This window comes from Poecilia reticulata, chromosome 7 (assembly GCF_904066995.2).
Source record: "Poecilia reticulata chromosome 7, P_reticulata-male-v2, whole genome shotgun sequence".
Taxonomy (NCBI): domain Eukaryota; kingdom Metazoa; phylum Chordata; class Actinopteri; order Cyprinodontiformes; family Poeciliidae; genus Poecilia; species Poecilia reticulata.
The window spans coordinates 22,815,041-22,838,855 of NC_088836.1; the positions used below are offsets into that span (position 1 = coordinate 22,815,041).

The 23,815-nt window shown below is 34.7% G+C and overlaps 2 protein-coding genes across 5 annotated transcripts; both read left to right on the plus strand.

Annotated features, from left to right (window-relative positions):
- Positions 1 to 7,040, plus strand: LOC103467596 (cadherin-like protein 26). Of its 2 annotated transcripts, none has more exons than XM_081609120.1 (16): positions 1 to 89; positions 243 to 362; positions 446 to 592; positions 709 to 853; positions 965 to 1,140; positions 1,399 to 1,530; positions 1,619 to 1,801; positions 2,357 to 2,694; positions 2,793 to 2,935; positions 3,024 to 3,248; positions 3,331 to 3,567; positions 3,665 to 3,780; positions 3,884 to 3,964; positions 4,205 to 4,291; positions 4,418 to 4,498; positions 5,655 to 7,040. In XM_081609120.1, exons 1-16 carry the CDS (start codon positions 54 to 56, stop codon positions 5,958 to 5,960), a joined length of 2,553 nt encoding a protein of 850 aa, XP_081465246.1. In that variant the 5' UTR covers positions 1 to 53; the 3' UTR covers positions 5,961 to 7,040. The 2 variants fall into 2 exon arrangements, with proteins under 2 accessions (XP_081465246.1, XP_081465247.1); XM_081609121.1 differs by having other exon boundaries at positions 1,402 to 1,530.
- A 1,085-nt stretch (positions 7,041 to 8,125) lies between these two features.
- cdh26.1 (cadherin 26, tandem duplicate 1) lies at positions 8,126 to 23,221 on the plus strand. 3 transcript variants are annotated; one of them, XM_008414132.3, is made up of 20 exons: positions 8,128 to 8,431; positions 11,305 to 11,367; positions 11,452 to 11,544; positions 11,666 to 11,812; positions 11,898 to 12,048; positions 12,410 to 12,573; positions 12,672 to 12,800; positions 12,877 to 13,062; positions 13,186 to 13,454; positions 13,902 to 14,047; positions 14,146 to 14,373; positions 14,639 to 14,854; positions 15,380 to 15,495; positions 15,976 to 16,047; positions 17,476 to 17,538; positions 17,657 to 17,731; positions 18,258 to 18,296; positions 20,601 to 20,711; positions 21,489 to 21,527; positions 22,481 to 23,221. In XM_008414132.3, the coding sequence occupies exons 1-20, from the start codon at positions 8,252 to 8,254 to the stop codon at positions 22,691 to 22,693; spliced, it is 2,700 nt and encodes an 899-aa protein (XP_008412354.2). In that variant the 5' UTR covers positions 8,128 to 8,251; the 3' UTR covers positions 22,694 to 23,221. The 3 variants fall into 3 exon arrangements, with proteins under 3 accessions (XP_008412355.2, XP_008412354.2, XP_081465245.1); XM_081609119.1 differs by having other exon boundaries at positions 8,129 to 8,431; positions 20,598 to 20,711; XM_008414133.3 differs by lacking the exon at positions 12,672 to 12,800 and having other exon boundaries at positions 8,126 to 8,431; positions 20,598 to 20,711.
- Positions 23,222 to 23,815: the final 594 nt, after the last annotated feature.

Here is a 23,815-nt window from a genome sequence, read left to right on the forward strand (position 1 = left end):
TTCAATGACAAGCTGGTGTGTGCAGGACTGACAACACATTGTTTGAGTCTAATATGGAAATAAAAACATTCTGTCTTTTCTTTATTCTGGTAAGTGCGAAGGGCTTCTGTCTTTTGGTGTCACAAGTTTTCTTGTTAGCTAATTCTTTGCATTGCTTTATAATAATTTTATTGTTCTGTTAATTTGTCTGAAATTATTGCAATGTTTTACCGAAGTTACATAAGTTTATGCGATATGCACAGTGTCTTGGGATCCAGCTGTCAGCATCAGACATACTGATGCGGCAAAAGAGGAACTGGGTAATAGAAACCTTTACTTTTGATGAAGGCTATAGTGGAGCTTATCCGTTGTATTTGGGCAGGGTGAGTATTGATAGAGATAGACATTTAAATGTCAAGATGGAGGATCACTGTAAAAACTGCTAATTGTGTTTCTTGCGATTCAGATTAATATTGCAACAGATATAAAACTTACTGAAATACATGGGCCAGGTGTTGACAAGGAGCCTCTGAATTTATTAAAAATTGACAACAAGACAGCAGAGATCTGGGTCATGCAGCCTGTGGACCGTGAGAAACATGATCAATTCAAGGTAATTAGGAAAAAACCACACATTTGAGAAATGTGTTGTTCAAAGTTTAACAGTACATATTTGTGTGTTTTAGTTATAAAAGTGCTTTTGACTATGAAATGTACTTTGTGTCTCAGCTGATATTTCAGGCATATAAAAAAGAAAAGGGTGATATAAATGTAGAAATGGGAATTAATGTTGATATTATTGATACGAATGACAACGAACCAAAATTTAACAATGACATGTATGAGGTCACCATAGAAGAGGCACCATCACAGGGTAAGATTCTCATTTTGTGGACTTTATTACATTACTGAAAGAAATGATATTTATTTTGTAATAGCTACCAACAGTGAAATATAACAGATCTCATCTTATGCTATTTGGCAGGCGCTGAGTTGATCAATGTTACAGCAACAGATCGTGACAGTACCGAGAAGAACAGGAAATTTAGCTTCAGCATAGAGTCAGTGAGTCCGACTCCACAGAACTTTGAATTCGTCATAAATGAGGAGCCTGATTCTGGAAACGGGACCATTTCATTCAAAGGATGTCTGGACCACGAGGTGAGAGCAATCATAATACGACTGAGTTGTTACAGAACAGAATAAAGCTACAAACTGGCAGAATTAAATCAAAATCTTTCAATTGAACTTTCATGATTTTTAGGAGCATTTTTAAACGTTTGTTCAGTCGTGTAGTTGTTATATACAGTAAGCTAGATCACTATAATGCACATCCATTCAAACTTAAAACTGTTATGTTCTAAGACAAAAACCATAAATCTTCACACTTTAAAACTGAATTTTCTGTTTACTCTTTAGAAGGCGCAGAAATACACCCTTATTGTGAAAGCCACAGACCATGGACAACCGAAGCCACTCTCCAGTTCTACAACAGTGATAATCAATATAGAGGACGGAAACAGACATCGTCCAGTGTTCACAAAGCAAAAAGTGAGCATGTAAAAATTTCAACTACAAATTTAGTGGCAACATTGAAAACTATCTAATACACCGTATATGACATTGTTTTACTCCACAGGGCGAAGCAAGTGTGAAAGAAGGACTGCAAGGTGTTCTCATTTCACGTCTGCAAGTTACAGATGAAGACACCAGAGGCACAAAGGCTTGGAAAGCAAAATATAAAATCCAAGGGGATACAAACAACAACTTCAGAATTGATACTGATCCTGAGACAAACGAAGGTCTGCTCTATGTGCAAAAGGTAGCATGCAAAAGTTCCTTCACGCTTCTCATTCAGCGCGCATTCGAAAATATATACTTTGCTCAAGAAACTGGTGACTAATGCAGGGTATACGCTGCCTGTTGCTTCTTGATTGATGATCAACATACAAAACAACAAAGACATGAGAAATACTTTCAAAGTCCATGAATGCTTATTTTATTTTGCGATTGGGTTTTTTTTTTTCTAAAAGTTGCATTCTGCAGTTTTAACGTCTAAAAAAAAGGCTTTTCGTTATGCTAAAATTTTATGCATATATATATATTATCCCATTTTGTTGGTGGGAATAACTGTTTTTTCTTAATAAAGAAACAAAATAAAATAGTTTATATTCATAAAAGCCAAATTTGAGTTTCATATTAATTAATACAAAAGCAGATAAATGAAAGATGGACAATCTCAATCCACAGCCCAAAATAAGACAAATCAAAATGATCAAAACATTTTCACTGTTTTTTTTTTTTTTATCCAAATGTTAGCACATTTTTACTAAGCTGTTGTCAAAAAATGACTTTTGAATACTTATTCCTTTTACAGATGCTCGACTATGAGGAAGATCCTTTGAAGAACATTATCATCTCTTCAGAGAATGAGATTCCCTACTTTACTTGCAAAGTCATAAACCGCAATACTGCTGGTCTTTGGGAAATTAAGACTGTCAATAATAGCACTTTCAGTGAGGCACAAGGTGTGACTGGAACAAAAGAAATGCATTTGTTCACCTATCACCTGACAGTGAACGTAGAAGATGTCAATGAGCCCCCTGTCTTTGATCCATCAAACAAAACGATAACCGCATATGAGGATGTTGCGTTGGGTTACTATTTGGAGGCACTAATTGCTAAAGACCCTGATAATGGTGCAAATCAAATCCGGTAAACAAAGATGCCATTACATGGCTGCTTTTCAAGAGTACAACATTGAAATTTTTAAGTCTAGCATAACCATAAAAAATATATTCCATATGTTCCAGATACATGATTGGAGAAGATCCAGCTGGTTTTGTTACAGTGGACTCCAACTCAGGAAAAATAACCACATCAAAGAGTTTAGACCGAGAGTCACAGTTTGTTAAAGATGGACTGTATGTCATCAAAATATATGCCACTGACAATGGTATGACCAGAAGAATGATTAAAATACTTAATGTTAAGCCCTGCCGGCAATATTGACTAATAATGTAAAATGCATTTTTTTGTTCAAGGTGAAACGTCACAGACTGGCACAGCAACACTCAGCATCAAGATCATCGATGTAAACGACAATGCTCCATCCTTGGACAAAAGCATCATCGACATGTGCCAAACAGATAAAATCTCATCGGTCAGTGTCACAGCTTTAGATCCAGATGCAGAACCATACAGTGGGCCTTTCTCGTTCAAGCTTCTTGGAGATGTTAAGGACAAGTGGAGGATTGAACCTGAAAAGGGTGAGCTCTGCCCCAGAAACAAAACACCTTCAGATCAACAGAAATAAATAACCAGCTATGTTTTTTTTATTATTATTTTTAGGCCATTCCTTCAAGCTTGTGAATGAACACAATGCTAAGATTATGATTTTGGGACAGCATGAATTGCATCTAGAAGTGTCAGATCTTCAAGGAAAAACAGCTGTCCATAGCTTGTCAGTTAGTGTGTGCAAATGCTCCAAAACACCTAAGCCAGACTGCAGACTCCAGAAAGATACTGGATCCAGACTCGGACCAGGAGCTCTGGGAATTTTATTTTTAAGCATTATACTGCTCATAGGTACGACTAAATCTAAGTCATTAATGTCAACAGAATCCTAATAAACTGAAAACAATATGTGTATTTATATTTATGTTGCGTCTGATCTTCACACTAGGCTTTCTGCTTTTAACTTTTCTGATGTCATGTAAGCCTGAGAGGATAACATTACCAGATGACTCTTCAGGGTATCTAATGACTACTAACACAGAGGGACCTGGATCTGATTGCAAAGTAAACTTCCTAACTTGAAGTTATTCCTACTTGTTTGTTGAAATATGATTCACCTAAGAGTGAAGATTTTATTGTAAAACTGAAAATATTGTATGTGTTTAAGTTGCCTTTAGAAAAACGGAGCCACATTGGTCGTGGACAACAGATGCAGACATCTCAAGGGAAGCCATTGATAGTGATGCCGGTAAGTGCTGCCAACTGTTTTAATGCTCTGTAACCTAATGCGTTATATTTTGATCACATATAGTAGAAAGGAAATTATATACATAATGGTAATGGTCACTTTTGCAAAGCATCTTCCTTTTTGTATTGCAATGGCATATTCTTGAAAGCATTATGATCAAATATAATTTTTTTAATGTTTTACTTGAGAAAATACATTTGAGTAAAATGCCATAAATCATTGGCCCCACAATTTTTTCAGGTATTAGTTGATGACAACTCACAAATGAGTCAGAACACGACAAGCTGCCAGCAAGAAACAATCCTTGAGATAAATTCTGCTCTGACGGTGAATACATTTTAATTATTATTGCTATTTCTGGTATGTGTTTTTGTTTTTAGAGTAATTCAAGCAAATATAATTTTGCTCACAATATTTTTCATGCTTTTTCTGTTTTTCTGTCTTATTGTCAAGACTGTGGATGAGCAATGGATGATTTCCCATGGCATGAAGAAGAGACATCAGCAACAAGAAATAAAGAAAGCAAACCAAACGGTGCAGTTGCATATACTTACACTGTAATACTTTACATAGTTAACTTACAGTGAAAATAAAAAGTGCTCAGACGCCTATTTAGGTGTATATTTCTTAGGGAAAAATATTAGAATCATCCTGTTTTAATAAATAAGCACACCTTTAAATTCTGCCTGAACTGATAGTATGGTGAATGGTTAATTTTTAATTTATTGAGATTATTATGGGATACAAATATAGTCAATATGACTATTCTGAAAATAAAATATCCTTTCATAGAATTTGCATTAAATTAACTCATCTCTATCTTGTAACTAAAGCCATAGTTTTCAGAGTTTACAAAGGTTAAAACTGATCTTATTGTACAAAAATATCTGTCATGAGAAGGCTTTCATGGTGCCTCAAATTGAGTATACATAATTTCTCCAAATATATAAAATTACAGAGAAGATAAACTCTTCTAGTCTTGTGGAAGAATGTGTATAACAGGCAGGGTAATCACTGATAGAGTTGTTCCTTCTGCCTTTTATTTCTAGGTAAAACCGGGAGAAATGATGAACAGTCCAGAGTCCTTGTCAATTTCAGCCCAATTTTAGAGTCTGATGGAAGGCAGAAGAATTTATTCTTCAGAATCACAAAATACAAGCAAATATTAAAATATAAAATATTCATATGACAGCAATAGAAAATCAAGTAAGCCAAAGCAGAGACACACATGCAACCAGTCTGAATCTGAAAAAGCATGCCATACAGTAGATCACTGCAATCTGAAAGACTGGGAGCATAAAGTGTGAAATGCTGAAAGATTTTTATTAAAGCAGACAAAAAAAAATCAAAAAGAGCTTCAACTGGAAATCAAATTGAACGTGTGAATACTTATGAAACCAAGTACCTTTCAAATCATGTACCTTTTGTCTTTTTTCCTAAAATATTGTGGGGTTTTTTAGTTAAATTGAATCTGAACAGTGCTGCAGTACATATTACATTTTTTAATTCAGCAAAAAATTGTCTTGCTTTGCTCAGAGAAAATCGCCATGTTACCAGAAGTCTGAAGATACTATTTTTAAATCCTCTGCATGTTAATATGAACAGAAACTTATTTCATGAGACATTCATTGTATTCTTTTTAACAACAAAAAAAAAAAAATCACTCAAATCCTCTACTTCTAATTTACAGGTTGGGATTCTACAAAGCCAACATGTTTTGGAAGATCTACAGTATAATCTAATAAAAAGAAAAGTACTCACTTTGGAGGAGTCGGGCAAGGAGTTGGGTGATTATGAACCTGTCATGTACGCTGATGAGGGAGACTCCGAACACAAGTTTGAACTTGATACTCTCTCTGACCCTGGAGTTTCCTTTGACCAAGACTTGGAACTGGATTACACGTTTTTACCTCTGGCCTCAATCTGTTCACCTGACATCGCTGCCTACTTCTGTAAAGAGCAGAGTTTGATACAGCAGGACATATTTATTTCATGAATCTAATGGTCAGTCTCTTGATTTTTGTAATGCAAGCAATCTTGAAATCAGCCATACTGTTAAGTTATTTAAAATAACCTAAAATGGTCTTTTAACAAAACTGAATCTGTAGAAGTGGACTTTTTGATGCAATTATGGCCTAAACATAGAGAGAGAGGATAAAGATTAACAGCATTAACAGCATCACCTATCTGAAAAGAAACTATTTGAAGGCAGCATTAAGAGATTGTCAGTATTTGTAAAGAAAGGCCAATAAAAACTGCACTGACTGATGCGTGTGATTGGTCTATTTAAAATCTGTACATATATGATTCCAATACTGTTTGATGGATGTGCTTGTGCTGCTTGTGGTTCATATTTGGACAGAAAAACAAACCTGCTGAGTGTTGTACTTGAGATTTTATTGTGTATTATTTATTGTAAAAACAGGGAATTGTAGAAATTTATGAAAATAAGTACATTTTCTGCTTATGGATTTTTGGGGTAGTTTATTGTTTTGGGCTGTTATGCAGTTTATATACGTGTTTTACTTCTCTGTGTTTATAGCTAATAATAAAAAAAAAATCAAAGAATTGAAATACACAACTTTACACTAAACAATAAACATGGCAAATCTTTTTCAACTAATAATGTCAGAAGTGACCCTGAGACTCCAGAGTCTGAGATCTGAAACTAAAAGAAATGACACATAAATGTCAAAGGGCAGTCTGAAACAATTAAACTTTTTCTGAGATTGGTAAAATATGTAAACATGAAGAGATACGTTTCCATCATTTATTTTTTTTCATACAACTCACATTCCCAAAAAATTACAATATTACAAACAACCAATACCAGCAATTATGTTATTTTCTAAATGCGATTGTACTCTTCTGACTCACGATTTTCCACCCCTCATTTTAATCCCTCATTATTATTAGTGAGCCTCAATTTTTCACCACCAAATAAGGAGAAATGCACTGAAAAACACTTCTGTGGTGCTTTCTAGCCTCTAGCTGATCATAAATAACATTATGCCACGTAGTAGTTCTGCACACTGTACAGCACCTGATCTTGAGCAATACTGTGAGGAGTGCGTTGACTGCCTGAAGCCAGAGTTTCTGAAGTTATGATCCCTTTTATTTTCTTACCTAGAGATTATTTTCACCCAGGCATGCCAATGCAAAACTAAGAATTTGCTGATTGTTGACAGGATTTCTATGAAAGCGCTATCTAAGCCAAATTACTCTCATTCAAAAACAGTTGATATTTGTATTGTTGCATGGTATGGGATTACAGCAGTTTAACAACAGGGAGACTAGGAACAGTATTTTTAACAAGAAAAGTTGTTTTTATTGAGGGTAAGGTTTGGATTTCGCCTGTACCAACGAGCAAACATTTCAAACTTAAAATATTTTAAAAGCATTTTGTGTACTAGACAAGATAAATTACCCCCAAAAAGGTAGAAAAGGGAGAGTCATTTTAAAACATAAACTAAAAACTGTATTAAGACAAAGCGAATGTGACATAAACTGACAAGAAAAACGCACACCAGCAAACGCAGAAGAGTTTTTGGAGAAATTGCAATGATTTAGAAAAAGCTTAATTATTATCAAACGATGTTTTTGGTTTTGTGGAGCTCAAGCAAAACGATCATCATTGTTACAAGAAATTAAATAAAATCAAACGACATTTTACAGTGTGTCTGTGTTTTCACATAAATTAACTTCACAAAGTCTGGGACCAATGACGGCTGAACAATTGCCAAAATCTAAAGACATATAGCATACACTTCGAAAACAGGTCCGGTTGAGAACAATGTGGCTGCGTGAGAAAAGCCATGAGCATAAAAACCATAAACTTCCCTGGAGCTTAACTGAGAGGTAGGCGTACTCTAGATTATTATTATTATGTTCAGTTGCTTTAGGACAACTCCCAGGTTAATTTAAAGTGAAAATGAATGATAACCCAACATGAACAGCATACAAACAAACCTGTTTCTGTATCTGTCTTAACTTCCTTGACTTGAATTTATGTTTCTAACATAAATGCACTATCATACGTTTGTGATTACCAGTTCAGAACATCATAAGTAGCAGAAATTCTCCACATTCGATACAGAATCTGAGAAGTATTGTTTTAAAAATACAGACAATCAATATACAGGTATATGGCCTTAACAGATTTTAGGAAACAAGCCCAGATTACTGAAAATGCAAAAATATAGATAAAGATTTCTCATAACAAACCATTAACTATTCAAATGAGATAATCTAGCAGGAAGAATCCCCTTTCTACTATGCCAACTGGAAATGTTTCATACCAAACTAAGATGTTTTTGTGGTTTCTTACCGAGTCACTGCAAAGATCCAAACTTTGTGGGTTGGACCACAAAGCAGTATATATCAAGTAGCCTCTGCAACAGACACTCCCATCAGAGAGGAAAGGAATTAGCGAGAAGCATGATGAGGAGCCTTTCCCCGCTTCTGTTGGTAAGCATTACATTTTTTTAATATCTATTCTTATGTACTGATTAAACAAGAATGATCTAAATAACATATTAAGTTTTCTTGTCAGATCTAGGTGTGTTTAAGTTTTACACACTTAGAACCTTAGTTTTCCACACTTTTGCTTTGTCGCAGGGTAATAAACACTGAGTATGTTAAAATTTTATCATAAATTTTAATATTTCTGTTACCACATTAGTTGAAACTTTTAAATCTTACATAGATTTAAAAGGAATAAATCAAAGTATCCTTCTTCAGTTTCAGTTCCTTTTTATATTCCAGGGAAGCTTTGTTTGCTGATGTCACTTTACTATCAAAGGAAACTGGCTTTTGTTACGCATAGAAAACCTCAATTATAAAGGCATTTCAGAATGCATACCCACACAACTGGTCCCCGGATTGTCATCACGCAGACAAGGAAACGTGTTTGATGAGTTTGGTTTTAATGCTTTGAATATTGTTTTGTAAGTCTGGCCTGTCTCATACAGAAATCTAAAGTGACAAAAACTCTGCTTTTAAGTTTCCTTTAATGGTTTATTCTAGGTGTCAGTAGTGTGAGGACACTAATAACTACAGCCGGTGAAGCACTTTTGACAACTGCTGCCTTTGTCCCTCTACGCTTCTCTGAAGTTTTAGCATGTTTGGGTTTGTGGAACCAGAAAAAATATATAATTTCTGTTAAGACTGCTAAAACAAAAAAATTCAAATAATGTTTTGAAAACTCATTTTCTTGGAGAAATATATGGAAAACATGATTATAACTGAGCCTGGAGAAAGTGTAGATCAGGGCAGTGAGGAGAGTCTGTGGTATGGAGAGAGTCCGCAGAGCTACGGTGCACAGCTGTATTTCAAGTAGAAATGGCAGAGGAACTAAAAACCTATTTAATGGAACAGTAAGTTATACACATACACAAAAAAAAAGTTCTGTGATCAAGAAGATTTCAACCAAATATCCTTGTAAATAAAACAATTTGTAGTAAAATCTACTTATTATGTTAATTTGTCTCTTTAAATTCCCCGGAGGTGCGACTGTGTCTGTCTGTGTTTTGTCTCGTAATGAACTGGCGACATGTACAGGTGCACCCGGCCTGCCTCTCTCTCACCCAATAACCGCTGGCGATAAGCACCATTAATAAAGTCTTATCAATTGACTGAACCATTTACAACAGTTGTATAACATTGAATGAAATTATTTTTAAGATTAATTTGTAAAAATTTAAAGGATTTTATTATAAATATTTCTTTTATATTTTCTCAAAAATAAACATAAAAAAAAACCTAATTATTAATATTGGCTTTAATTCTTGTTTTAATTTTATGGAGACGATTTGGGGTGTTCTTTTTACAGTGTGTCTGTGTTTTCACATAAATTAACTCACAATGACTTAATACCAGAGCGTAAGCATGCTAATATATATAATTTATCTTCACAGAATCTTAATAGATTTTACTAAGACCAAGACTGTAATGATAATTATAATAAAGAGCGATTAGACACTACAACAATCTCATTGTGGAGAAGAATGTACTAGTCCCCAGAATGAGGCTTCTCTTGCCATTTTTTGTTCTTGTATTTTTTCCACACCTATTGTGAATTTTATGAAACAAAAAAGAAATACTATCTGTTTCTCTCTCCCGCTCTCTCTCTCTCTCTCTCTCTCTCTCTCTCTCTCTCTCTCTCTCACACATGGCTAAACTCAATTCAAATCTTTGTCCTGAACTTAACCCCTAACTCAAAAACATTACTTGTTCTTATGGGGACCAGGCTTTGGGTCCCATGATGTGGTAGTTGTTGAAAAAAATAGCTTTTGCAATGTTCCAAATAAATTTGCGTGTGAGTGGTTGAGTAGTTGTTTTATAATCTTTCTTTCTTGTTTTTTTTATTATTATTATTTGCAAGGGGACAAAAGTTAAGTATAACCAAATACAGAATACTAACACTTCCCCAGATGGGCATCTAGCAAAATAAAAAAGTTAAAAGACAATAAAACAACATAGCAATTTAAAATCTTAAGGTGTATGTTAGATTCCAGCTCCTTCTTTTCACATGCCTCTGGGCAAGGCCCTGAACACTGAGTTGCCTACATGTCTGCACATTATTGTGTAAGCACAGACAAGTTTATGGGTAGGAATGTTTGAATATAATTATAGGGTAACACTTTTTTTGAAGGGAGGTGAATAAGACTGACATAACACCTGTCATGAACATGAATAAGCCATGAATATTCATGACTATTGTCATAAAGCATCATTCGGTAAATTATGACACTTTTAATACAAAGTTGACATTATTCAAAATGTCTTTGTTATGACAACTTGACATTAACCAAGAAATCATTACTGTTATAAATTTGTTATAAAAGTATTACTGATTGCACTTTAAAAATTAGGTAACTTTAGGTTATTAAAGGTAAAGTTTAAACAGTAATGATTTATTGGTTAATGTCAAGTTGTCATAACAAAGACATTTTGAATAATGTCAACTTTGTATTAAAAGTGTCATAATTTACCGAATGACGCTTTATGACAACAGTCATAAATATTCATGAAGGCTTATTCATGTTCATGACAGGAGTTATGTCATGTTTATGACAGTCTTATTCACCCCCCCCTCCAAATAAAGTGTTACCAATTATGGTATACAGTGCGAGTAGCATGACTGGAAAGGTGCCACATATAATCATGCCATTTACCATTTTCAAATGCAAATATTGACAATAACGCACTGAGAAAATGTAACAATTTGTAATGAACAGTAGGAAGTATAAGCCAAAAACTTAAGTGAATAAAAGAAAAAGAAAATAACAATTAATGTTTGTAAGTTAATCACGTTCCTTTTCTGTGTTTTCTATCCATAGGTTGCATTAACTGTCTTTGGAGGAAGTACTGAGGGCAGTGAGCGCCATAAACAAGCTAAACAGGTAAATAGTGAAAATTTGGGAGGAAATGTCTACAATGTTTTCCTCAAAAAATAAATGAATGTAATTGCATTTTGGCTTCTTTAGGAATCATTGTCACGTTCCAAAAGAAGATGGGTCCTGTCTACCATAGAACTAGAAGAGGAAATGGACGTTAAATACCCGTACAAAATTTCTACGGTAAAACACAGATTCTTTTTATATATATTGGAAATACAATAATCTGTCGGCTCAATGCCTAATCAAGGTTATTGATGCAAAAACCTGCCACTGATAGTTGGATTATTTGTTTCTCTTCTAGATGCACAATCTTAAGACAGTAGAGCAAGAATACGAGTTTGAAATAAAAGGAGACGGTGTGAACGAAGGACTGTTCAGCATTAATAAAACAAGTGGAGAAGTCTACGTACATAGGCGCCTCGACAGGGAAAAGAAGAGCTCCTATCATGTGAGGGACAATCCAACACTATTAATACCTGCTATGATACGTAGTCATTACAAACTGTGTCATCTGAATAAAATATAATCAACAGATCACATTTGATATCCTGGACAAAAGAACAAGGGAAAAAATTGACAGAGATCTATCTTTTGATGTGGATGTAAAAGACATAAACGACAACGTACCGCAGTTCCCTAAAGACTTTCAGAAAAGTTACGATGTGAAGGAAAATACGAAAGAAGGTAAGTTCAGAAACCTGCAAATATGTCAAAAGGCTGCTGGTTTTCTAAATTATGAAACTTTTATTAAAAAAAAAGTTTTTATAAAAACTTTCTGGTTGTAGATTTGAAAAAGAAATATTGACAATTAAGACTTTAATTTCTTGTTTAATGTTAGTCAAGTTTAAGGATAACATTTTCATATCTAGGCAACAAAATATTTTTGGCACATGTCGATATACTTATGCTTACACGTACTTTCTGTGGAGTAATGTGAATTTTACGGTTTTTTCACAAATGCAATGCATACATTATATATTATTTATGTAGGCAATAAATAATGACTGAACAGCTACTTTCATGATTTTCTTTCTTTGTCGTCCAGTGCCAGTGTCCATTAACGTTGAAGACGAGGATCAGCCAGGCACAATCAACTCATCAGTCGTGGTCACTGTGGCTAAACAAAGCCCAGCTGAACCAAAGATTGGAGTAAAGAAACATACTGACAGAGTACATCAACTCGTAACTGAAGGATGCTTTGACTATGATGTAAGTCTTAATTTATTAAAGTAATGTCGTTTTTGGAAATTCATGCACTCTGTGCAGTTTTTTGGTAAAGTTAAAATATGTCTAACTATATTTTTCAGAAAGAAAAACAGTACTCAATTGTTATTATTGCATCAGATCTTGGAAAGCCGCCCTTTTCCAGTACTGTGACTGTTACACTCAATGTTATTGATACAAACACTCATCCACCACAGTTTAAGAAGAGACAGGCAAGAATTACTTATATTAATTTTTTTTTCCTAATTTGTAAATTCCACTAAATTTATTATTTCTTTGTGTTTTTAGTATGAAGCTGAGGCTGTGGAAATGCAAACCCCTGATGATATTTTAAGAGTTGCAGTAGAGGACAAGGACACTCCCAACACTGACGGCTGGCGAGCCAAGTACTACTTTATCAGCGGCAATGAAGATGGAATCTACAAAATTACCACTGACCCTAAAACAAATGAAGGGATCATTGGTGTTGTCAAGGTAACTGTTTTACCACACCTTACAGAAAATGTTCATTCATAATGGACTAAACTATGAGTTCACCAATTATTATCATAAGTATTATGAAGAGTTACTGAACATCTACACCTGTGTCTTCTTCAGGCGAAGAATTTTGACATAACCACCTTGGTAAAACTGCAAATCGGAGTTGAGAATGTTGAAGCTTTAACAGTCTGTAAAGATGGAAAATTAATTAAAGATTTAAGAAGCCTTCCACCAAAAGATTCTGTCAGCATCACAGTGAAAATGGTTGACACTAATGACCCTCCGGTGTTTGAAAACTTGACAGCTGAGGTATACCAGACAGAGGAATCAGAGAAAGGACAGGTGCTGTATACTCCTAAGGTTAACGATGACTCCCCTAACATCAGGTATGTTCTCAATGAAACCTCATTTATGTCCAGCAATATTTGCTTCTTTGACCGGCATTAAAATTATTTGTAAAGTCAATTAATAAAACAAACTTACTGCCTCACAACTGATCATCACCTAATATGTACATTTGTGCAAGATGTGATAATATGTATGTTTTAGGAAGAGAAAAAATGAAAGCAAACAAAAAAATACGATTTAAGTACTGTACCTCATTTAAGATATGCATATTATGTCATAATCATTCTTCTATGGGTTCTGGCTGGTGTGGTTGCAGTGTGGGGGTTTAGGGTGCCTGTTTTATAATTATACGACAAGAATTCAGGCATGTAGACTACAGTCATTTATATTTTACTAATAAGGTTTTGAGGTTGAACACTGATACAGATTGTTTATTTTTCTCCTGACAATAAAATTGACCTACTGTTTGATTTCTTTTTGTCCAGGTTTGAAAAGTTAGAAGACCCTGCTAATTGGGTGACTATTGATGAAAAAACAGGAACAATCACAACAATTGAGAAGATGGATAGAGAATCACCCCATGTGGATCAGAACAGTACTTACAGAATTGTTGTTGCTGCCATAGATGATGGTATGACATTTCTAAACACTCTTAAGCTACAATCAAAAGGCACAATTTATTAACTAAATAACTGAACTGAAAAAATTGCCTTTCCTGTGGTTTTCAAGGTTCACCTCCAGCCACAAGTACATGCACAGTCACCATCCACCTCAGGGATGTCAATGATAACGCTCCTATGCTGCTCAACAAGACTTTTGTTTTGTGTTCAAACCATGCTGACAAGGTCATAGTGCATGCTAAAGATGCCGATGCTGAACCATACGGTGGCCCCTTCAGTTTCTCCTTTGCAGATGGTAAAACTGTGAACGAACGCTGGAAAATAGATCCTACCTACGGTTAGTTCACACTTTGGCCTCACTACCAAAATTACCAAAGCATATACACATAGTTTAGTCATAAACATTTACCTTTATGTAATAATAATAATAATAATAATAATAATAGTACATTTCATTTGTATAGCAAATTTCTAAAAATGCAAAGATACTTTACAGGAATCAAGCAAAATTACAAACGGAGCCCTTGAGTACAGCAAACACAATCATAAAAGGAAGTATGTATTCGTATATTTTACAAATGTATTTTATTTTGTATAAACAGGTGAAGAGGTTGGCATTGTTTTGCTGAAGAAATCTGACTACGGTAAATACTCTGTGACAATACGGATTCAGGACAAACAGAATCAAGCTAAGGAGGAGCAATTAGACATTGAGGTGTGCCAGTGTGACGAAAGCAGTGTTTGCCCAAAGATCTTGTCAGTTGGCCTTGGTGACCCAGTCATAGGAATAATTTGTGCAGGACTGCTTTCACTTCTATGTGAGTATATTATAAACAATTACCAAAATTATAAAAGTTAATATACTATGTGTGTGTAAGATTTTAACTTTTTGAAAATATGACATTTGCGTTTACATTAGCTATAGGACATCAGTATAACTTCAGAGTCATTTGCTAAGAAAATAACAAATACCTCCAAGAAATGGAGCACTGTGGAAGCTCAAATGAATGTGAAAAGCTTCTCCTACCTCTGAAATGTTTCTTCCTTTATAGAATTTCCAGCTAGAAGACACTTTTCTCAAAACTTAAAACATAGCACCACTAAGATGCAAGTTTGACCATTTTAATGAATGAGTGCTTGTCCTCATTCATTAAAATGGCTATGTCACTGTTGATATATTGAATCTGCTGAAATAAATTAACTGAATTATTATTCACATTTACATCCATTTAACCTTATGTTAACAGGCAATTTGAAACTCGTGAGATATATATTTAGGATTAGCTTTAAAAGTAAATAAAATTTGTAAACTTGGTGCTCAAGCTATTTTAATGTGTCCACAGTGTTGCTCCTTCTTTTGAATTGCAATCAACAAAAAAATACATTCCGTGTAAACAGTGAAGAATACATTCAGACACTGATAAAGTACAATGAAGAAGGACCGGGCACTGATTGCAAGGTAAGTTGTGGAGTGACTGTGCTGACTACTGAGAGACCGCCAATATCAGATCTCTGGACTGTCCTCGTCAAATGTTTAACATTTGACATTTTAGCATCAAAAACTCTTAAAATATATGCACGTAAATAAACTGGATTGACATAAATTGGGTTCATTATACATTTCAAGTCAATTTAAGTGTTGCAATGTGTAATACTATGTCAATAACAAAATGTATATCTTTTTCAATTTAGTCCAAAATTAGCTTAGCTACTTAGCTGGAAATGTCATCTAAATGTGAGTTTACAGTCTGATAAAGAGGACCATTGTCTTAGGCACTTTCAAAACTGAAGTATATTTTAGACAAACTATACCTGTTGCTATATAAACCGGTTCCTATATAAATAATTTAAACTGAATGGAGAGTTTAACACTGTGAATATGATGCACAGCTACTGCAAACATAAAAGGTATTTTTCCCTACTATTATTTTTTTGCCAGGTTGAGCCCAAAATCTTAGCATCAAAGACTATGGAGAGTATGACAGACGGCATCAAGCTGGGAAACATGCAGGTACATGTCACTAATTTTATGTGTAAATTCCTGTTAAAGCCCTACGCTGAGTCAGTGTGTGTAATTACTCTTGACTGAATAAAAGTTGTAAGTAAGTCGTATTATTATTAATGTCGTTGTGGTTATTGATATTTTTATTAGCTAAATCACAGAGGAATGTGTTGAATAATCCAGTATTTGAAAAGATGTGTCTTCAAGTCAATTCAAGTGTTGCAATGTGTCAATAACAACATGTATATCTTTTTCAATTTAAATTTAGTCCAAAATTAGCTTAGCTACTTAGCTGGAAATGTCATCTAAATGTGAGTTTAACCCTTTACAGTCTGATAAAGAGGACCATTGTCTTAGGCACTTTCAAAACTGAAGTATATTTTAGACAAACTATACCTGTTGCTATATTGCAAATGATATGGACTCTTTCTGACAAAATCGTCAAAATCTATTCAAAAGATGTATCTTTTGCAACTTTTTAAAATAAACATTAAATATATATAAAATATTTATTTTGTTTACTGATATAAAGAAAGATTTGAAATCTCCATGAAATCTCTGCTTCCAAAAGTGATTAACTGGTGCCTGATACCTGTAGTACTTAGATTCTACACCAGAGGGCGTAAGACAAATACATAATTTAATCCAGCAGGTTTCTTTTTTTTTTTTTAAATCCTAAACTTTTTAAGAAATCGGTGCTCTCAGAAATACAGATGTCAAATTTGATGTGTTAGGTTATAAAGGTAATTGCAAATATCACAAGTATAGTTTTTCAAACTCCTTTTATACAAAATTTACAAGCATATACAATTGCAAATTTTCAGCCTTCAAATTTATTTAAGGTCATTTGTTTGATTACATATCAAATCGAATAAATTTTTATTTGTATAACACATTTCAGCAACAAGGCAGTTGAAAGTGCTTTATATCATAAAAATACAGAAATCAACTATTGAAACACAAAATTTTTCCAAGTGCCATTATTATATAGCAAAATGTTGGTTAGTGTTTCATTTATCATGGTACAAAAGCAACTATAAACATTTTAGTCTTGAGTTCGAGGAATTCAGTGTTACAGCTGTTTTTGCACTTTTCTGGAAGTTTGTTCCAGATTTGTGGTGCATAGAAGCTGAATGCTGCTTCTCATTGTCTGGTTCTGGTTCTGGGGATGCAGACCAGACCAGAACCACAAGACCTGAAAGGTCTGATAGATTGACACAACAAAAGCAGATTTTTAATGTATTCTGGTGTAAGTCGTTCAGTGGTTGATAAACTAACAGAAGTGTTTGGGCATAGCATTGGTACTGGATTAGTGTATATGTGCAGATTAATTCAAAGAAGTTGGCAAATTCATTGCAGACCCTGTTAGAGTGGAATTTAGGAGCTACAGTCACAGTGTGCGAGTGCCTTCTTTACTCATTTTTTGTTTTCAACTAGAACATTGAGGCCTCCCCAGGAACGGTCCAAAATATGGAAGCATGCTACACAACATACTCCAAAGTAAGCAACCAGTTTAAATATTCTCTTTTGGATCAAAGCTTAAGTAAATTCAATTTACATGCAGTTCTTTATGTCTGTTCTGTCAGTAATTTAGCTTTATTATAATGTACGTCTACAGGTGAGCTCAAACATGAACACATGGGACTCTCAGCAGCAGGGAGGCTTCCAGAAAAGCATGAAGGGGAATTCCAGAGTGAGTAATTATGGCTATATGTGGTTTGGTGAAACTGTGGCTGAATGTTGAGTTGCACAATACAACCTTTTATCCACAAGAGAGTGCTCAAAGAAATGTTTTTGAAGATTGATTGCAAGCTTAAACTTTTTTTTCTTTCTTTCCTTCCTTCCTTCTTTATTTTTTTTTTGTTTTTGTTTAGTAACATCATAACTCATCCATACACACAGTTAGCATTTGCTGAAATTGCCACAGAAAATGGAGATCCATAAATGGATACTTCACAGAATATTTTGCATACGTCTCCAACTCTTTTGCTCTCTGCTGCACATTTACCTATTGCTGGCTTTAAAGTATTTGTTGGAACTGCATGAATTAAAAGCTTAATGAGACAAATCATGTTGCTAAAAAGTTAAAAACCAAAAATATCTTGCATCAAAAAACAACCAAAAAATAAATAAATGTCAGTGTTGCTGATTTCAGTGACTATGAACCTGGTAAGAAAAGCTAAAAGATGAAGCTAACGATTGTTTTTTGTTTTTTTCAGCACTCAACATGGTCATCCAACAGGAGGGGCACAGTTCAGGTAAGCAGACCTCTTTATTTACATTGTGTTGCAAAAACATTACCATCCCTTCATTTTTCTCCCCCCAAAAAACTGTCTGTTAGAGCAGTGGTCCCCAAGCCCCGGTCCGTGGACCAATTGGTACCGGGCCACGCAACAAATAATTAAATATTTCCGTTTTATGTATTATTTGAGTCTGGAGGATTTTTTATTTTGAAAATCCTTTAACAAGATTATCTCGGTTATTTGTGCACCAACATTGAGCCACAAGCAGCAAAATGAGTAGGAAACAGATCAGATGTCTTTGGAAAGTTTCTTTGCAAAGGGAAAAAGGCCCAGAGAAGAGACAGGAGAATGGATTTATCCCGGATCGGTAGGTGAGTCCCACATTACAAGCCCGCTCTGCATAACATGCAGTGACCGGCTGCTAATGAGGCAATGAAGCTTCAAACTGCTTCGCCAAGTAGAGACCAACGCTGTGCTCAATCAACACACCTCGGGTGTCATCGTCTCCCATCAGTCCCAGATGGGACCGTCTCATTGCAGAGAAACAAGCTCAGGGCTCCCATTAGTCATTATCGTGAGTTAAAATTTTCACAAAAGTAAAATGTTCATTTTTGTGTCGCATTTGTATCTTATTTTGAAGGCATATGTAAACGTTACTATAGCGACCAGAGTCAGAGCGTTTGGGCAGTGGTCGAGAGGAGATGAGTAGAGCTTGTGAGTCTTAAGTCTGGTTTAGACGGAAAGATTTAAGAATTGTCGGCCGATTCCCCAAACCTCTGTGACCACAGAGCTGATAAAAGGACAACAGGTTGGATCGGTTCGTGTGTCCAAGGCAGGAGCAAGACGAACCGAGTCCAGTCACGAACATCCCGATTCCAGAGGATAATCCAGTAAAACACCTAAGATAGCGGGAATTTAGAATAACCAAACATGGATGACGATGTAGAAGCAATGGTGATAGTTTGTGGAGTCCTTTCAAGAGATAAAAGACGTAACAAAAAGAAAAGGCGGTGGATAAAAGGCGACGGGAGCAGCCGCTCTATTGCTGTACTATGATTTGGAGGTGAATATGTTTTTTCATAGTTAACATTTTTAACTGAATAAACATAATAATGACCTTTATATTTAATAATAAACATTGCCACATATCATCTCCGATATCTACCGGACTCTTCAGTTGCGCGATATGTCCACTGTTTGGGATTCCCCTCTGTTCTTACGTCACCGCGCTTTTTGATTGGCTACCTGTCACATTCAACAGGCTGTTTTCTCGTTCCCAGTCAGGGAAAAACCCACAGGCTGCGAGAAAAGGGCCAAGACAACCCAAATTGGGTATAATCAGGTTATAGCTGGAACACCAACATGCAGAAGCCTTATCTGAAAGTTAAAACTTCTCACCTCTGCCCCCGGGCCGCAGCAAAATTTCTAAGTCTTGACCGGTCCGCGGTAATAAAAATGTTGGGGACCACTGTGTTAGAGCACATTTTACCTCATGAATACAACAAACTTCAACACTTTTTTTTTGACTGAATGAAAACGTTAAGTATTTACATTCTTCACCAGAGGGCATAAGACAAGTACAGAATTTAATCCAGCAGGTTTTTAGAAAAGTCCTAACCTTTTAAACAGTCAGTGGTCTCAGAAATATGACTGTCAAATGTGATTCATTTGGCGTTATAAAGGTAATTGTAAAATTAAAAAGTCAATTATCTGACTATGTTTGTTCAATATATCATGTACAATATTTAGAAGCAGACAGGATTCTTTATTTTCAGCTTTCAAATTTGCCAAAGTCCTTTTGGTAAATGTATGTATTCAAGTTTCTGCTTTATTCATTTGTTGACTTCAACTAGATCACCAATACATTCCCAGGAATTGTCGATAGTACAGAAGCATCCAACATAAAAACCAGAAATGATATTTAATGGTGTAAATATTTTATTTTGTATCAAAGATTGAGTAATTTTAATGTCTATTGATCTATGCTGCTATTTATGTCTGCGCCACCTTTAAACAGTAATTATGGCTAACTCATCTGGTCTTTCTCCATTACGACAGTTGTGAAGGATAGAGTTTTGGATAAGTTTTATAAAAGAGTACTGCAGTCTCTGAATATCTTAAAAGTGAGTGTTTAATACTCCATCTAAACGGCCATCCATCCAAACTGATAAGTCCAGTTTGGATGGATGAACACTAATACAAGGAGTGCTCTATATTTGTCTTTGCATCCTGAACAGGTTGGGGTTTTTTTTCAATGACTATACTCTAGTTACCTCTTTGCCAGTAATTTAGCTCAACTACAATGTATTTCCACAGAAGACTGCAAACATGAACACACTGGAGTCTCCAGCGAGACTCCATTCTCACCAGCTGAGTCTCCATTCTCAGCTGCTGGGAAGCAACTACAAAGGCATGACGAGAAATGCCAGAGTGAGTATGGCTATATCATCTGATCTTTCTCAATAACTGTGTGATACATATGGTTCTGTGTCACTATGGTTCTGTTGGTGAATGTTGAGCAGCACACCACAAGCTTTAAAGCACAAGAGGGTGATTAAAGGAGCACTTCTGAAGAATGGTCCCCAGCCAAAACTTTCTAATTGTTTTGTTTAGTAAAGTTATTACTCATTCATACACACACTTAGCATTTGCTAATAAAAAGAAATCCTACAAATTAGGGAGATCCAGAAGTCAGTTAGTATGGAAAGATGTAAGTACCGTTTTTCAAAGAATAAAATGAATAATTTCTGGATAGCAAATGGTTTTTACTATGGTTTACATTTAGGTGATTTCCTTGACCTTATTTGTCACAAAGTTCTTATGGGATTTGTCCAATCCATCCAGTTTCAGAAATTGTACTCAGAGAACTTTCAGATGGATATTCCGGTTTTGCACTTTTTTTTTTCCAATTCTGCTGCTCTCTGCTGTATATTTATCTAAAAAGTATAGTATTTGATATAAATATTTTCACTGCATTTGAAAAAAAAAAGAAGAAAAAGAAATTTTATAATGCAGTCGTGCTCAGTGAGACAAATTAGGCTACAAAAAATGTAAAAAAAAAAAACTAAAAAAAAACAATAAATCTTGTATCAGAAAAAGAATATCTGTCAATGTGGCTGAAAGAATATGAATGCATCACTGACTAAGAAAATGTTTAGAAAAGTTAAAAGATCAAGCTAAAGATGTGTTTTTTTTTCCTTAAATCAGCGCTCAACAGTGTCATCTAGCATGATGAACAAAGTTCAGGTAAGCAGACCTCTTTATTTACAATGCGCTGCAAAAGAATTACCATCCCTTTAACTTTTTCTAAGCTTCATCTCCTAAAACATTTTTTTTATGCATACAACAAACCTCAACATAGCATTTTATGCAAGAAATCAACACCAAGTGGTATATGCATGTCTAAAACAGGTTCATGATACATGGTTTTCATATATATATATATATATATATATATATATATATATATATATATAGAGAGAGAGAGAGAGAGAGAGAGAGAGAGAGAGAGAGAGAGAGAGAGAGAGAGATCTAAGGCAGCATTGCAGGTTAAATTCCATTTTGAATCAAATTAAATATCACAGTCAAAGTTATAATGAAATGAATTTACATGTTCATGTCCTAAAATATCCCAGTTGATGCCCAGACCCAAATCCAACTGAGGGTTTGTGGCAAAAGTTAGATTAATAGATGCATTCCTTTTGGCTTGATAGCTGAGCCATTTTGCAGAAAAATGTATGTGAAAACAGACACTGTAAGACAAAATCAAGTAAAGTAAATTACTTGCAAGTAGTAGGTGTTCCTAGCAATATCATTTGCAATGCTCCTCTCAGAGGCAGCGATAATACAGTAATACCACTCATAGTTATTAGTCTGAAATTGACTGGCGATTATTGGCTGAGACCACCCTCTCTTTACAATGTCCAGCACTTTAGAAAATGTCTGGAACTTTGAATCTTCTACAATATAATATGTGGCAATTTTAGTAATGATAACGTCAAAGACACAGTAGCACATTTGATAAAATATAATGATTAAATCAATTTTTGTCCATAATCGCATGAAGCACAATTATTGAGTCTCTTATGGGGCAACCCGTGTATTTTTAACTTAAAATGCATTGGTTAAAATTGAGTGTTTTATATTTATGTTAATGTTTTTTTTATCGTTTGTTTTGTTTTTTCCGTTTGAATCCGCAGCATCTTTCAGTGGCTAACAATAAGCAAACAATGTCTAATGGTACCTCAGTTGACCATGTCAAGATTTATCAATATGAGGGGGATGGCAACAGCTGTATGTCACTGGATATGCTGTCATCTGACGACCAACAGGATTTAAGCTTTTTGGATGATCTCGGACCACAATTCAAGACCTTGCAAAAGATCATTTTGGCAGAGAAATCTGGAATTTAAGATAATATCTCAAACTTTCTAGTTTGGTATGAAAAAGAGATATAAGTGGACTTTTTGATAAGTGTATAAACAGAATAGCTAGATTATGTCCCTAATGTACAAATGCATACAGATTATGCACCTTTAAAGCCAAGTACTGCACATTTACATTTGTCCACCACACACATGGATTGTGTGTCAAAGCAGTTGCAATTTGCTTGCTGCTGTATGAAACAGGTCATCCTCTGTCGATTATGAAAAGTTGCTCTTTATTAGAAATTGGATCTATTTATTTGTCTTACTTTGCTACATGGGCAGAATTGGTTCCATTTTGGATCATTTTTTTAGCTTTGATGCTTTGAATGTCTTATTTTCAACCACTTGTGGACTTTTTTTTTTAATAACGTGTACAGTATATTAACTTTTTAATTGTTAAGTTTATCTTTTCATCTGGTGAAACTGAAGATGCAACATAGGGTGACTTGTGTAAACATAAAAACTCACAAAATGCATAAGAAAATGTACTTTATAAATTATTTTAAATCAAAATGTGGTGATTTAGTCAACTTATTGAAGTCCAAACTTATCTGGGACTTGTCAGACAACACACTTCAGACAACTGCTGAAGTGTCACATTGGATATGATTTATTTTTTCAAAAAGAGCACAAACTAAACAGACTTGATATATGCAAGGTACATTCCTGATCTCAGCTAAATAGATAACACAAATTAAACTAATGAGGACAATTAAGAAATCTAAAACACTGATACTAAAAACATACCAGAAATAATCCAAAGGGAAAAAATAATAATAATCAGGACTATAGAATAAACTACAAAAAAAGACATGAACTGGCATGACAAAACCTGATGAGTAAAAGGAACTGGCAGATTATGAAGACTTAAACTAGAATAAACTAAACACAATACCAAAATAACTTATAAAATAAGACCTACCAGAACAAACTAATACAACTAAGAATACAACAAAACAACCAACCAATACAAGACTGTCCTTAGCTGTTTTTTCGTGCTCACGGAGTTGTGGTAACAGCATAACGGTAAGCTATAGCCTATATGCAGTCCAGAAAGGTCTTGACTTCCATGCAACCGTTGCATTTTGCACTTATGATGTTTTTCAT